Raw genomic sequence first — 14,421 nt, forward strand, 5'->3', positions numbered from 1 at the left:
ATGGAGAGGGAAGAGACGGGAGGCAGTGGGGAAACGTGGACCGAGTTTCTGTAGAGAAATGATCCAAGTGTGGAATGGCGAGGGAAGAGACAGGAGGCAGTGGGGAAACGTGGACTGAAAGTTTCTGTAGTAAAATGACGTAATTATGAAACGGAGAGGGAAGAGACAGGAGGCAGGGAGGTCAACGTGGAGGAGGCCGACGCGGTAATCAAGGCAGGAGAGGATCCGTGCTAAAATCTACCCTCTCGCCTCCATCCACACCCGCCGTCACGTGAATCGAGCAGTGTCGTGAAGGGGGAGCCGATGGGATTTGGGGGTAGATTGAATACGTGGGTTTAATTAGACGAGTCCAGGATCAAGCCAAGGTTATGGGCCTGTGAGACCGGGAGGGTGATGTTGCTGTCTACGGTGCTGGGAAAGGCGGGATCGGGCGGGGGGGGGGAATATTGAGGCGTTTGGGTTTGGCTGCGTTAAATCTGAGGTGTCAGCGGGACGTCCGATCGAAGATTTTCCGAAGGCAGGGGGAAATATGACCCCGCAGAGGAGGAGAGAGGTCGGGGCTGGAGATGTAGATCTGCTCGTCGTCGGCACGGAGATGGTAGTTGAAGCTAGGGACGGGAATGAGTCGTCCGAGGGAGTGGGTGTAGATGGAGAATAGGAGGGGACCCGGAACTGAGCCATGTGGGACCCCCCCCCCCCCCCCAGTTAGGGGACAGGAGGCCGAGGAGGAGCCCACAGAGTAGACTGAGATTGAGCGGCCAGAGGGAGGGAGAAAAACAGGAGAACCAGAAGAAGGCAGTGTCAGTGAAGCCGAGGTTGGATATCGTTTCTAGGAGAAGGGGGTGGACGCCGGTGTCGATTCAGGCGTTTACTCTGTAGAGCGCCGCTATACTTGAAATGAAACCGTGTGGTCCCAGAAGAGCGTATAGAGTTGAAATGTTTTCTAAAGAGTCTCAGATAGCCACGCGACGGTTTTTATGAAAGGTCTGGACGCTAAAAATACCCTGGCATAGCTTCTGTATAAGTTGTGTGGTTGTCACACCGTCTTCGGTTTTTCTCTGAATATGGTACACCCTTGTTTCTCAGCTGGCTTACGAAGTGCGATATTAATTTTTATTTTAACTGTGACTTGCCCCAAGAACGACAGGCAGAAGCACATCCAAAATGTATAAAATGTGTTTTCTCTGATTCAGGCTATTTACAGCAAGAAAACCTCATCTCCACTTGCCAAGCGTTCATCTTGGAAAGCTCGGATTTGAAAGAATACGCGGAGCACTGTACGGATGAAGGTTTTATTCCTGCCTGTTTGTTGGTGAGTGTGCTGCCCCTCCCCAGACGCATCCAAAACCGAGTGATTTTTTGCTTTTGAAGAGCTGTTTTTAGGAGGATGCTTAATTTTGTTTTGCGTACTTGTATGCGGGTTGACGTATTGTGTAGCTAATTATCCTTAGTGCCTTAAAGCGACCCAAACGCAAGTATCGCGGGTGAGGTTAACGCAGTTGACGTCAGTCGGTCGTATTTAATTGAGCCCTTACTGTGTGCGGAGCCCTGTTCTAAGCCCTTGGGAGAGCACAGTATAACAGTAGACGTTCACATTGCCGTGGCCGCGCGTGGAGCCCGTGCTTGCCCGACTCACGGAGCACAGAGTAAAACGAGAGGGCTGTAGAAAAGTGAGACGGCGGGAAGGAATACCAGCATTAAAATTAAACGGGAGCAGAAAGCACCAACGGTGTTACAGCGGAGCAGTTTGCATCTCTCTCTAGAAGCTTCTTGTGAGGCCATTCACGCGGTCCGGGTTCCTCATTACGAGTTATTCGGCTGATGGCTGGTCAGGGTTGGGACCGCGTTGGCGACACGTCGTCTGGTCACAATAATCAGACTGACCTCACGGACGCGGGATCTGGTTCCTCCTCCTCTGGGAGCAGGGGCCGGTCTCACGGCCAGATGATCGCTGGGATCAGACCTTCAAATCTGGTGACGTTTCACTGCCCTTACCTGTTGCGACGCTCAGGCTGTCTTCCGGCTCCGGTCTGTCTACTTGTGCGAGAGCCAACTTTAAAGAAACACACCAGACTGTCCCTGTTCTTTGTATTGCCGTTCTTCCTTCTCCCTCGGTTTTCAAAAGAAAGTGGGAAAATCCCTTCTCCTCGCCTTCCCTCGAAACTCTACCAAACCCATCTGAATATCAGACTCGATGGTGGCCCGCCAGTCGGGTGAGGGCGTGGGAGTTGTTTGCCGTTGGTCTCTACAAACGCGGCAGTGATGGTCTCCCCCCACCAGACTGTCAGCCTGTGGTGGGCAGGGAACTGTAGCTACCAACTCTGTTGTAGCGTAACTTAGAACAGTGCTCTGCGCACAGTAAGCGCTCAATCAATACCGCTGATCTCAGGGAGCTTCTGTCCCACCTGTTAATCTTTATAACGGAGCGCAGACTATAACCACTCCTGCAAAACTAACTCAAGCTCGTGTCCTGCTGCTGGCAGGGCAGTGTCTGTCTCCTCTTGCCTCCCCGTTGGTAGCCACATCTTCCCAACGAAGGCTAACACTACCGGGTTCGTGGTCCAGAGCGGAGAGGCCGGTTCTGCCAGTCCTGTGATGTTGGTTTCTTTTTTTTCTTTTTTTTCCCTTTCAGTCCCTCTTTGGAAAAAACTTGACGACAATTCTCAACGAATACGTCGCCATGAAAGCAAAAGGTAGGCGCTGAAGTTCACATTTGAATTTTGGCTTTACAGCGTTTATTTCGTCTGTCTCGATGCCCCGAGAATTTTAAATCCTTTCAAGGAAGTGTCTGCGTAGTTACCCTGCAAGACTCATTTACAACTGAAACCAGCTGAATTAGAGAAGAACCCCAGTCCCGGTTGGCCAGATGTTAAGACCAGGCTGGATTTTTCCCAGTTGATATGCTGGGCATCAGACTGAGTAGCGTGTAGATTACCGAAGAGGGGTTTCTTCAGGATGAGGTTAGCAATCCTGACGGAGCACTGACTTTTGAAGCCTAAATTATAAACTCACCTGACTCTTAACTCTAAACCTTGTCAAAGATCTAGTTGATAGAAAAATGTAAGCCAGCAGTCTTTAATAATAGTATTTCTTAAGGGCTTACTAATGGAACATGGTCTCTGGCTCACAGTCTATTTATTGTTTACTGTGGGCAGAGCATTGTACTAAGCGCTGGAAGGGAATACACCGTGGTCCCTGATCTAGTTGCAGTAGTTAGAGTGAAACCTTACAGTTGGGAAGCGTTCGCCGTGGGTGTTAGAAAAATAATATGGAAACTGCTCTACGGAAACTTACATCCTAATTGTTTATTGGGAGGTGTCCTCTAGTTTCCAGAGTGGTAGTTTTCAAAGAAATGTTCCGGGATGCCGCAGTATGATACTTATTCTCTTGATTCATGGGTATTTGGGCAAAGAAGGACGTGTATTGATACGAGGGAATTTTTCAAACTCCTGCCTATGTAAAAATTTCAAAATTAAGCCAGACTCTGAATATTAAAAGAATTAAAGTGACCCCTTTTGAGGGTCTTTTCAAAGGATCCCAATGTAAAATACCCTAAATGCGGTGTTTGCAGAAGTCCAAGGAAGGTTTCCTTGCTCTGGAGAGTCTAATGGGTTTGACTCTGCTGTCTCATCAAGGGTTTCCCATCTTTCAGGCTTGAGGAGGCCTGAAAGATGGGAAACAATGAGATCAACCCAGAGACGAGCTTTAAAAATGATGAAAGGGGTGGGAAAGAGACGGCTCGGAGCCAACGGAATTGCCGCGTATGTTTCGAAATCCCTACGGCCTCACTTCCCCCAGCATAATTCCGGGGCCTTTGAGCAACTAGCGTGACTTACAGACCCCTCCGTTACAGGAATCTAGTTACCGAAAATGGATCGTTAGGGAGACTGAGCTACCCAGGGAGGAAATGGAATGTCCCTAGAGGTATTTTAAAATGAAATACACATCACCTTGGAAGTTTTAGGGGCTTATGCCTGGAAGCTAGAGGCGAAGTCCAACCATCCCTCGGGATCAGAAGGGGAAATGCCCTGGAGCAACCGGGTGGGTGCCTCGAGGGCCCAGGTGACCCAGCAGGATTTCGGGCCCCCTTCTCTAACTTGGTTTTAGAACATACCTCGAACTTCTGTCTAGGCTCCAAACATTGTGTCGCTCCAGATAGCCATGCGCCTTCATCCTCCCTGAGACTACAGTTCCCAGAGAGCTTTAGCCCATTAACCTTTCAACACACACCCCCTCAAGCCACCCAGTGCTGAGGGAGAAGCCTTGTCCTAGAACTCTGTTTTAGGACCTCGGGTGAGTTGTGTCCTTGAAGTCTGGAACTCTTTGAAGTGAAATATTAAGATCGAACTGACACCATGGTATGGAGGAAATGTATAAAGGCGTTTTGCCGATCGAAGGATATTAAAATTTCTCTGGGGAGGAGGGTATCCAGTTCATGTAGCTGATGTAAATGGATCTATCTTGCAGCGAGATGACTTTTCTTAATTTCCCAACATAAGTAATGTTGCTTGTGGAGCAAGGGGCTAGAGAAATTTTCCTTCTTGATCTGAGTGTCTGTGATTGTAAATTCGGATTTAAGTTTTCCACTACGGGTTAAAATGGCAATTGTGTTCTCGGTGTTTTAGAAACCACAAACGAAGTCCCTGCAATGATGTCATCTCTGTGGAAGAAACTAGACTATACGCTTTCTCAGATCAGGTAATAAGGAGGCACGCGGTCAAAATGTGCTTAAGAATTTCCTAAATCTAAATACAAATGGGAACAGTCGTAGTTAAATTGAACATAATCCTTACCGTGTGACGTGAAACTGACATGTGTAGTGGGGTGAAGAGCTGTGGTTAATACGGGTCTAGGGACCACCTGAAAGAGACTGTAATTTTTGTAGTTTGGGATTTTTTTCCCCAGGCCAAAAATCAGGCTGGCAACCATAGCGGTAAGGTACCTGTCAGACCCTAGTAGTGTTCAGTATATTCCGCTGACTTGGATGGCGGTAAAACTGACCGTCTATTCAATTATTTGCCCCCAAATGATGCACAGTTTCTCTCCCCTAATAGCGTGTGGTTAATTCCTTCTCTGTTGACTATCTTTTTTGAACTCATGTGGAAAACTAGGTCTAACTAGAGCATGGGTTCAATAAATATTTGATGTTGATTGTTTTATTCTATAGGAGCATGCAGACCTCTGCAGGATTTGCTGCTAATCAAAGAGGTAGGCGTGATAAACTAACTGTACAGAACTCTTAGTGCTTTTGTTCAAACAGGGAAGCAAAGTACGCATAGGAACGCAGAGAAATAAATGCTGAGGACAAGGTTGTATTGATTGAGAGTGTTCAGTAGAGTTAGTAAGCTGGATCTCTCTGCCCTCAGGGAGAGAGCCACGATTACAATTCCACGAGGGAGATGGGCACTAAAATAAATTACAGATAGGTGAAAGAAGGAGAGGAAAATCGGTATATGAGTTAGTTTTTACCTAAAAGGGCATGTAAGATATATACTAAAGTGCTAGTGGAGAGGTTTTGGGGTTTGTTGTTTTTTAACGGTATCGTTAAGCGTTTACTATGTAGCAGACAGTGTACTAAGCACTGGGGTAGATACAAGCTAGTCAGGTTGTACAGTAGTACAGTGCATAGTAAGCATTTAAAAATACCATGAAAGGGGGGAAAAAAGGTTGTGGTTTGAAAGATGGGGAGGTTGGTGGTGGCTTCAACTGTAAAGGTGGGTGGAGGAGAGAATACGGGAAGGAAGATGAGGAGTTCGGTTTTGGACATAGTGAGCTTGGAGGCAGGAGGAAAGAGATTGCCCAGAAAGAGAGAGAAGGGAAGTAGTGGCATATTTTTGTGAATCATCCACATAAAGATGGTCATTGAAGCCAGGGGAGCGGTTCAGGTCCCCCAGGGAGAAAGTAGAAAGAGGACCCAGAACAGAACCAAACCCGCGAAGGAGACCGAGGAGTATTTATTGTCCGGGGAGGTGAGATGGGAACCAGGAGAGAGCTGTACTAGTAAACCAAGATTAGATGGTGTTTCCACAGCGGTGAAGGTCGAGGAGGATTAAGGTAGTCCGTGAGATTAGAAGCAAGGAGATCATCTGGAGAGAGTGGTCTCAGTGGAGTTGGGGTGAGCAAAAACCAGATGGTCGCGGAGGGAAAATGGGAGTTGGAGGAGAGGAAGTGGAGGCGGCGGGTATGTACAACACCCTTGACGAGTTTGGACAGAAACGTGAAGGAAATGGAGCATTAGTCGAGGGGGCGGTGGGATCCAGGAGAGGTTGGGCTTTTTTGTTTGTTTGTTTGTTTTTTAGGCTAGGTTAACCGTGGATGTGCTTTGAAGGGAGAGGGGGAGGAACCATCAGAGCTGGTGGCTGATGATGGCAGTCGTGGAGGGTAGAAGGGTTCCCTGTTTTTTGGAAAGTGTGAGGGGATTCATTCAGTTGTATTTATTGAGTACTTACGGTGTGCAGAGCACTGTACTAAGCGCTTAGGGATGGGGTCGGGGCACAGATTCTTTAAGAACCGAGGAAAGCGGGGAACGATTTTGGTGAAGCTGACCTTTCGTCATCTAATCATTTCGATTACCAGCCCTTTTGCCATTACTAAGTAGGATCTGAATCCCATCAACGTGTCGACCTTACGGTTAAATATAAAACGAAAACATTTAAAAGGTTAACCGAATGAGATTCAAAAAAATAGACCTTTCTACCTGCGAAACTGTTGTGGTATTTTAGCATGCCAAGCCTCCTAAGAAGAGGAGGTCACTTTCTAGTTTAGGTAAGCTCAGGACCAGCACGGCACCTCGAACTCAGAGTTATTTTCAGTTGCGTATGTTTGCTCAATTCCCGTTAGGGATCGTAAGTACATTTTTATCCAGGGAGAGGATGCGGCGGCTTAACACGCGCTATAAAAAAGTACCTATTTCAGAGTCGTTATGAAAGGTGAGCTTCATTTTTCTACTTTTCATTTTCTGCAGCCCGGACACGAAGTGGAATTGCAGAAATCAAACGGCAGAGGAAGATTGCGTCTCAGGCGGCCTCTTCGAGTCCCGAATTGTTGCCCGTGGCTCCGCAGGGAGGACCGCACTCTTCTTCCCATTTGGCAGCCACGCAAGTTATCAGACCATCTAGTCAAACTGCACCACAGCTGAGACAGAGTTTTGTGTTTGTCAACCATGCTCAGGACAGCAGTATAAGCAGTAAGTTGAAATTGTGCAACTTTATCTTTGATCTTTATATGCTTAAGATGTTCTTGATGGTGAAACCCGCCACAGTGTCAGCTGAATTGTGCCCCAGAAAAGATGGCACCTGGTGCTGTTTTCGTGTTTGCCTCCTCCTTGACTTAGTGGTGGGGGGCCTGGCATTTATTCAGCACCCACTAGCCCCAAACAAAGGGATAAATTCTCTGGCCCCAGGGAGCTCGCACGGGCTGCGGAAAAACATCCACAGAAGTCAGGTAAGCAGGGTACGGGTTAACGGTTACAGTCAGGAGCGAGGTACCCTCCGGTCTCAGCTCTGGAAGAACAAAGAAAGCAAGTTGAGGAGTGACAGAGAGAGAGAGCCTGGAAACCAGCTGTGAGGAATTTTTGCTTGATCCCGGGAGCCGCTGGAAAGGTTTGAAGAGCAGGGGGATGTTTTGAATGACATTTCGAGATGATTCCTACAGCAGCATGGGCCGAAGATTGGAGCGGGGAGAGCCAGAGGCAGGGAGACTAAGGAGGGAGATAGAATAGTCTAGCTGGGATGTGACTCGAGCTTGTACCGGGATCGGTAGCTTTTCGGGGCAGTGGCATGCAAGATGCAAAATAAAGGACAGTGTACAGAGCAAATGTAGTAAACACCAGCAAAAGTAAGGGGCAGTTTAAGACATGGTCTCAGGTTGGCGTCAAGAAGAGGCTTATGGAGAGAAGCCAGCAAGATTCAGTTTGACAAGCAAAATTCAATACTTTAAAAGAATGCTTTCCACCATGTCCCGAACAGACCTATTACATTATGTGTCCAGTTTGGGTCAGGTTTTTTTTTTAAACGCTGTAGAAAATGGGAAAAGAGTCCAGAGACAGGTTGACGAAGATGATGAAAGCGTTGGAAAGTACATTCTGTGAGAAACAGGTAAAGGAATTGCAGGTTTTAGCTTAAATAAAGCTGTGGATACAGGGCGTCTTCGGGCGAGCAGACAGTTCTCAAGGGGACGAAACTAGTTTCATTAAAGCGAGAGAGATTTTTCCCTCTGAGCCTAAGGAAGAACCTGGTTACTATCAGGGTGAAAAGTGGGCTGAGGGTATGTGAAATGTCTCTCGTTGGTTAGCTGGAAGGGAAGAGTAAGCAACTCTCTGTCACGGGTGGTTTATTATTTTGTATCTGAAGGCAAGTTGCTGGAACGAATGTTTCTCTTTTGCTCTGATTCTGTGCATCTTGTTCAAAGAAATAGAATAGAACCTGGTTATCAAGTGACCAAGAAATGAACAGGGTGGTAGAGTATAATAACAAATATTTCCTGAGAGCTTGCAGGCTAAGGGTTGTTCTCAAGGACCAGGCCGCGCTTGATACTGTAGCAAGATTGATGTTCCGGGGAGTTTCGTCACAAATAGAGTAGTCATTGGAAGGAACAGACCCGACTGAAATCTTTCTGTGGTTTTAGAGAGTCTAAGACTGAAGGAATTGATTACGGCAGGAGCCATCTTGAGTTCTCCTAGGGTGGGATGTGTGAAGTTGTTTTGAGCGTGCCAGATACAGTTAGGGAAATGCAGATTTTATAGATCCACACAATTTGTTGAGACTGACCGTTTTCTAAAGTAATTTGCATGTTCTGGTAAATATTTTGTCTTCTAAATAAAGTTGGGCTCTAGTTGCAGTGAGAATCTCCTTCAATACAGTTTTAAAAGCAAACTATGTGGCTATCTTATTTGCATGCAGTCAGAGATTCCGTTTCCATTAGAAATTCCATTCCAGAGTAAGGGTAGCAAAGGAAGGAATTGGGATTAGGACAAGAAGCGTATGTTGGTATTACACCGGTTGCCCAGGAAACAAATTCTGGCCAGTCGTGACTGTAACAGTATTTTGAGGTGCCAGGCTCTAGAATTAGAGTACGCGGAAAAACCAAGCTGTTTTACTTGGTTCCAATGCGCCAGAAGGAGGTGTCGGGACAGGAGAGGGCTGGCTTGGAAACCCCCCGGTTGACACTTCACCTTTTCTTCTCCCCCCCCCCCCCCCCCAAAACTGTCCTTCGTTTGCACCCATGTCCAGTGCCTGGGTTAAAATGACTGGGAATGGATCTTGACTCTTTTCCTCTCTATGATCTCAGAGGTTTATTTAGTCATAATGATTACGGTATTAAGCGCTTACTAGGTGCCAGGCCCTGTACTAAGCGATGGGGTGGCCATTTACTGCGTTTGCCATTTAATGAGGAAGACAGTTACAAACTGTGTATGCAGCGGATGGAAGAGTTGAAGCATTGATACAGTTGGAAAGGACAAAAGTAAGTTAAGTGAATAAACAGAGATATAAAAGAGCTAAGGCTGGCCGGTTGGGTGGTGTGGGAATTAGGAATGGGCTGTGGGATCCGGTCAGCAAAAGCTCCCGGAGGAGGTGAGCTTAGAGGATAGGGAGGGCCATGGAGGTGGATTTGAAGAGGAAGAGAGTTTGGGGAAGGGTGAATGCAAGGGATCAGAGAATCAAGTACAGTTAAAAAAAAAAAAGATTGGGAGGAGCCAAGAGTCGAAGCTGGTGAAGAGAGGCAGAATGAAAGTTGGAGAAAAGCTAGTGGGGGTCTGTCAGTCTATCCATGAAACATATCGAGTGCCTTTTTTGTGCAAAGCACTGTACTGAGCACTTGGGAAAGCACAATACAGTTGGTCGGCATCATCCATTCCTATAAGGGGCTTACGTCCGCAGTGGGAGACAGACGGTTATCGAAACAAAGGAGATAGGGGAACTGGTAGACTACAGGGACATGGACGTAAGTGTGATGGGGTTCAGGGTCGGGGTAGCAGATCGCTTAAAGGGGTACACAGCCCAAGTGCCTAGGTGATGCAGGGGGCAGGCTGGCTAGGTGAAATGAGGGCTTAGTCGGGGAAGGCCTCCGGGAGGAAACGTGTTTTGAAGATAGAAAAGGACTTCAGGAAAGAGGCGGTCGGATGGCCCTATTGACTTTAAGGTGCCGGGTCTGTGTGGGGCGTCCTTATGGAGATGTCCTTCACAGGAGAGGAAAGACGGGAGGGGAGCCACGGGACTCGGTAGGTAGATTTGGGCATTCTCCACAGAGAGGAGGTAACAGTCACGGGGGCGAGAACGTGTAATGCAAAGATTTCGAGAGCAAAAGCGACGCTGAGGGGTATGGCGCCGTCAGGGTGCGGGAGTTTGCTGAGGATTGTTTCTATTTTGCCAGGATTATAGCCGGTGAGGTCATGAGAGGAGAGGGAGGAGCTTCGGAGGCTTCAGGAGGTAGTTGATGAAGATAATTCTGGTATTTGTTAAGCGCTTACTGTGTGCCAGGCACCGTACTAAGCACTGGGGCGAATACACGCCAGTCAGGTTGGTTGATGATCTGGGATAGTTGGTCGTGTGGGCGTGGTAATGGAGGGAGGTAGAATTTTCGAGCCAAAGAGGGCCGAGTTGTGTAGAAGGGAGGGGAAAGTTGGAGCGGGAGAAGTTGGGTTTCTGAATTTCCACCAGCAGCCCTCAGCTGCCTGAAACTTGGGGAGGTAGGGAGGGATGTGGTCTAGCAGATGGGACAGCGAGCGGAGTCCTAACCCCGGGGAAGGCCCTGAACGGGGAGGAAGATGGGGGAGATGGTTAGGAAATGAGATTCAGTGGGGAAGCGGCCTGACCTAGTGGAAAGAGCGTGGGCCCGAGAGTCAGGAGACCCGGATTCTAATCCCGGTTCGGCCACTCGCCTTCTCTATGACCTGGGCCAAATCACTAAATCTCTGTGCCTCGGTTTCCTCTTCTGTAAGACGAGGATGAAATACTTCTTGTTCCTTCCCGTCTTAGCTGGTGAGAAGAACCTCAAGGGCCAGGGACCTAATCCGATTTCCTATTCTTTCCCAGCGTTTAGTACAATGCCCACTCGGAGTAAATGCTCAATAAATACCTCTTCTATTTATTAAAAGTGGGAGCCCCATGTGGGACAGGGGCTGTGTCAGACCTCATCGTCATGTTTCTGTCCCAATACTTGATACACCGCTTGTCACAAAGTAAGTGGGTAACCCGTGCCACTATTAATCTCAATTATTATTATTGTTGTCGTCGTGCTAGCTTGGGAAGAGCAAAGACATAGTGGGAAAAGAGAGCGGGAATGTATGGAAAAGTCTTCATCGGAGAATGGAATGTTTTTTCTTCCCACGCCTCTACATTTCCACTTGTCTTTCATCTTTGCAGCCCCCCGCCAGGGCAGAAGATAGAATAATTACGCATTTTTTGAGTTCCGTTCTTCTCCCGAGGAGCTCAAGTTGTTTACCTAGCTACTCTGTTCTCTTAGGATCTTGGGAATGTTATGCTACACTACTTTAATACTTTTGTCTTCACCCCTTCCAAGCCGGAGAATCTCTACAGATTGTAGTTCCTGGACCCCAGGACCGGAAAATTAATGCCAGTCTGCTGTCTCCTGGAAGACGGAAAAGGTAAAAAAAACAAAAAAATCTGCTTTGGAAAATAAGCTGTCTCCAATTCTCTACCCCTCAAATAAAGTGCCCACCCTCTCGTCTGGTAAATGCCCGGGCTTTTTCTTCGGAGCCGGACCCCGGATCCCATACCTTTACTCTCCCTTTATAGAAGATCGTTTCTGTCTCGCCCCGGCTTTCCGTTTTCGACTCCCACAGCGCCAGAGCCTATTTTCACGGCTGTTTTATAATTTACTCCACCAAGTGCGACTTCGGTATTTCGTGCACTTCGGAACGCCTCGTCACTAAAAAAAACAAAAAAACCCAAATCTCTCTCTGAAATGTTTCAGCGAATCCCAGAGGAAAAGCATCGTGTTGTCTGGACCTCATTCAACTATTCGAAATTTTCAGGACTCCAATACGTTTACAGTAGAAAAAGTAAGTGAACTCTTAAAAAAACAACAACAACCATCAATGATTTTCCTTTAAGGGTACAATGAAGACTAAGTTTTTGTTTTTTTTAAATTGTGTAATAGAGAAAATCTCTGCTTTAATTATTGACCTCATTAAGTACTTGTTGAGCACCCTGTGGAAGCAAAGCACGGTTCTAGTTGCTTCTGACTCTCTGATCCCGGCTTTCTTTAAGGCACTTTCAAAAGCACGCTAGTCACTGTAAGAAGCCGTAATCCCTGTTAATATTCTTTGCTGCTCTGCATTCTTACCAGATAGAGAGGGGTTAGAGGCATTATCTATGGCTGCATTCAATCTGTCGCTAAATCCAGTTTCTCAGACCTACCCCTTCTTTCCCACCCAAACAGCTGCCATCTTGGGATAGGATAATTTGAGCTTTAACCCAAGTCGTGAAGCCGAGAAGGATTTTAGCTACCACCTCTTCGTGAATGACTCCCAGATCCGCTTCTCCCCCTCATCTGGTGTCACGTTCTATCCTTGCCTCCAGGTCATCTCCACTAGGGCATCCCCCCGTCATTTCAAATTCAAAACTTGAACTACTTGTCCCTTCTTAAACTCCCGACTTTCCCATCTCTGGCAATAAGGCGCCACCATCCATCCTCCCTCAATCGGGCAGTGGTACTTATTGAGAGTTCAGAGTGTGAGCGCTTGGGGAAAGCACAGTTCCACAGAGTTGGTAGGCATCCCTGCCCACAAGGAGCTTACGATATTAGAATCTTCTGTCACCAAAGCCCTCTACTTTGTAGACTTCCCGACGTCTTTCAGACTTCACATTCCTTCGACTTCTAAATCTTACCGGTTCTTCCCATTTCTCGGCTCCGAGAAACAGCGTGACCTAGTGAAAAGAGCGTGGGCTTGGGAGTCAGAGGATGTAGGTTCTAATCCTGGCTCCGGCACTTACCTTGGGCAAGTCACTTAACCTCTGTGGGCTCAGCTATAAAATGGGGATTCAATTCTTGTTCTTCCTCCTACTTACACTGCGAACCCCATGCGGGGCAGGGACTGTCTGATGTCACTCAGCGTTTAGAACGGTGTTGGACGCACAGTAAACGATTAACAAATACCCTAAAAAAGTCACTTAACTTCTCTGTTCCTCAGTTTCCTCACCTGTAAAATGGAGATTAACTGCCTGTTCTTCCCCTCTCCCCAGATTGTGAGCCCCGTGTGGGACAGGGACCGTGTCCCATCTGATTATTTTGATTTCTGCCCCACAAAGCTTAGTATAGTACTTGGCACAGAATAAATTCAAAAGTACCACAGTCATCATTTTATCTCCCCTTTCCTTTTCACCCAGTTACCACCCTGGACCAAACTCGTGCCCTAGCCCAGTAAGACTACTGTACCGGCCTTCTTGCTGGTTTCCCTGCCTCCAGACTCTTCTCCTCCAATCTATTCTGCATGAATCATCTTCCCTCCCAAACACTTGGCTTACCATCATTCCACTCCCCAAAGGTCTCGAATGTCTTCCCATTTCCTTCCACATCCAGTGAAAACTCCATCGATTCTTCTTGTCCTAAATATCCTCTCTACCTGCACCTCCCTATCATGCTCTCTGCGTGAAGCTCACGTTCTACCTGTTCCTCGCTCCACTCTTTGACCGCTCTCCCCTTCCTCCTGTGGTTCCACCAGTCCGAAATCCCCTCCTCCTCTAGACCCGCCAAAACCACGACTCTCTTAAAATCGCATCTCCTTCAGGAAGCTTTCACAGAATAGTTCCCCGTCCCCACCCTTGATAATCACGTGTTTTATCCCTATACTCAGCAGTTACGTATATTTAAATTTGGACTCTCGTCTGTGCATTCAATTACTTGGCTATTCCATCCTGACATACTCGAATAACTTCCCGTTCGGCCGTGCTGAGAATACTAACCGGAAATAACTTCTCTGTCTCTCTTCCCCGGTAGATTGCGAGTTCCTCGAGAGGAGGGAGCTTTGGTCTTTGGTTTTCGTAGCCCAGGCGCTTAGTAAGGTGCTTCACGGGAAGTTCAGGAGTTGTGCGATTCATATCACCAGTGGTCTAAATTATTTGGAGTTGGAATACCCGTTATTTTGTCCTTGGGAACCACTGCTGGAAATTTCCTCGAATGAGGTCCAGAACATCCCTTTTCCCAGTGACCCCTCCAGCGGCCACCGTCTTTCCTACGTTTTGCGTGGGCCTCATGCCGCACGTGCTTTTCTTTCCCCCCTCGGGGTGAGGCCAAGTTGGGATGGAGCGTCCTCTAGACCGTAGGCTCTTAAGGAGAAGGAATGTGTCTGTCTGTTGTTATAGTGTAGCCTCCCAAGCGCTCAGCACAGTGTTCTGCACACGGTAAGCACTTGATAAATACGACCGACCGACAGAGGCAGATGTATCCAGGGAGGCAGGG

The 14,421-nt window shown here is 47.5% G+C and overlaps 1 protein-coding gene across 1 annotated transcript in view; it reads left to right on the plus strand.

Moving 5' to 3' along the window:
* LOC100077275 (protein NPAT) overlaps window positions 1-14,421 on the plus strand; it is a 34,134-nt gene that overhangs the window by 4,494 nt on the left and 15,219 nt on the right. The window contains exons 2-8 of the mRNA XM_029048538.2: window positions 1,194-1,312; window positions 2,633-2,693; window positions 4,626-4,698; window positions 5,168-5,208; window positions 6,965-7,186; window positions 11,521-11,605; window positions 11,935-12,022. Coding sequence (XP_028904371.1) covers window positions 1,194-1,312; window positions 2,633-2,693; window positions 4,626-4,698; window positions 5,168-5,208; window positions 6,965-7,186; window positions 11,521-11,605; window positions 11,935-12,022 — 689 coding nt within the window. The remainder of the gene's footprint in view (window positions 1-1,193; window positions 1,313-2,632; window positions 2,694-4,625; window positions 4,699-5,167; window positions 5,209-6,964; window positions 7,187-11,520; window positions 11,606-11,934; window positions 12,023-14,421) is intronic.

Source organism: Ornithorhynchus anatinus, chromosome 20, assembly GCF_004115215.2.
Source record: "Ornithorhynchus anatinus isolate Pmale09 chromosome 20, mOrnAna1.pri.v4, whole genome shotgun sequence".
Lineage (NCBI taxonomy): Eukaryota > Metazoa > Chordata > Mammalia > Monotremata > Ornithorhynchidae > Ornithorhynchus > Ornithorhynchus anatinus.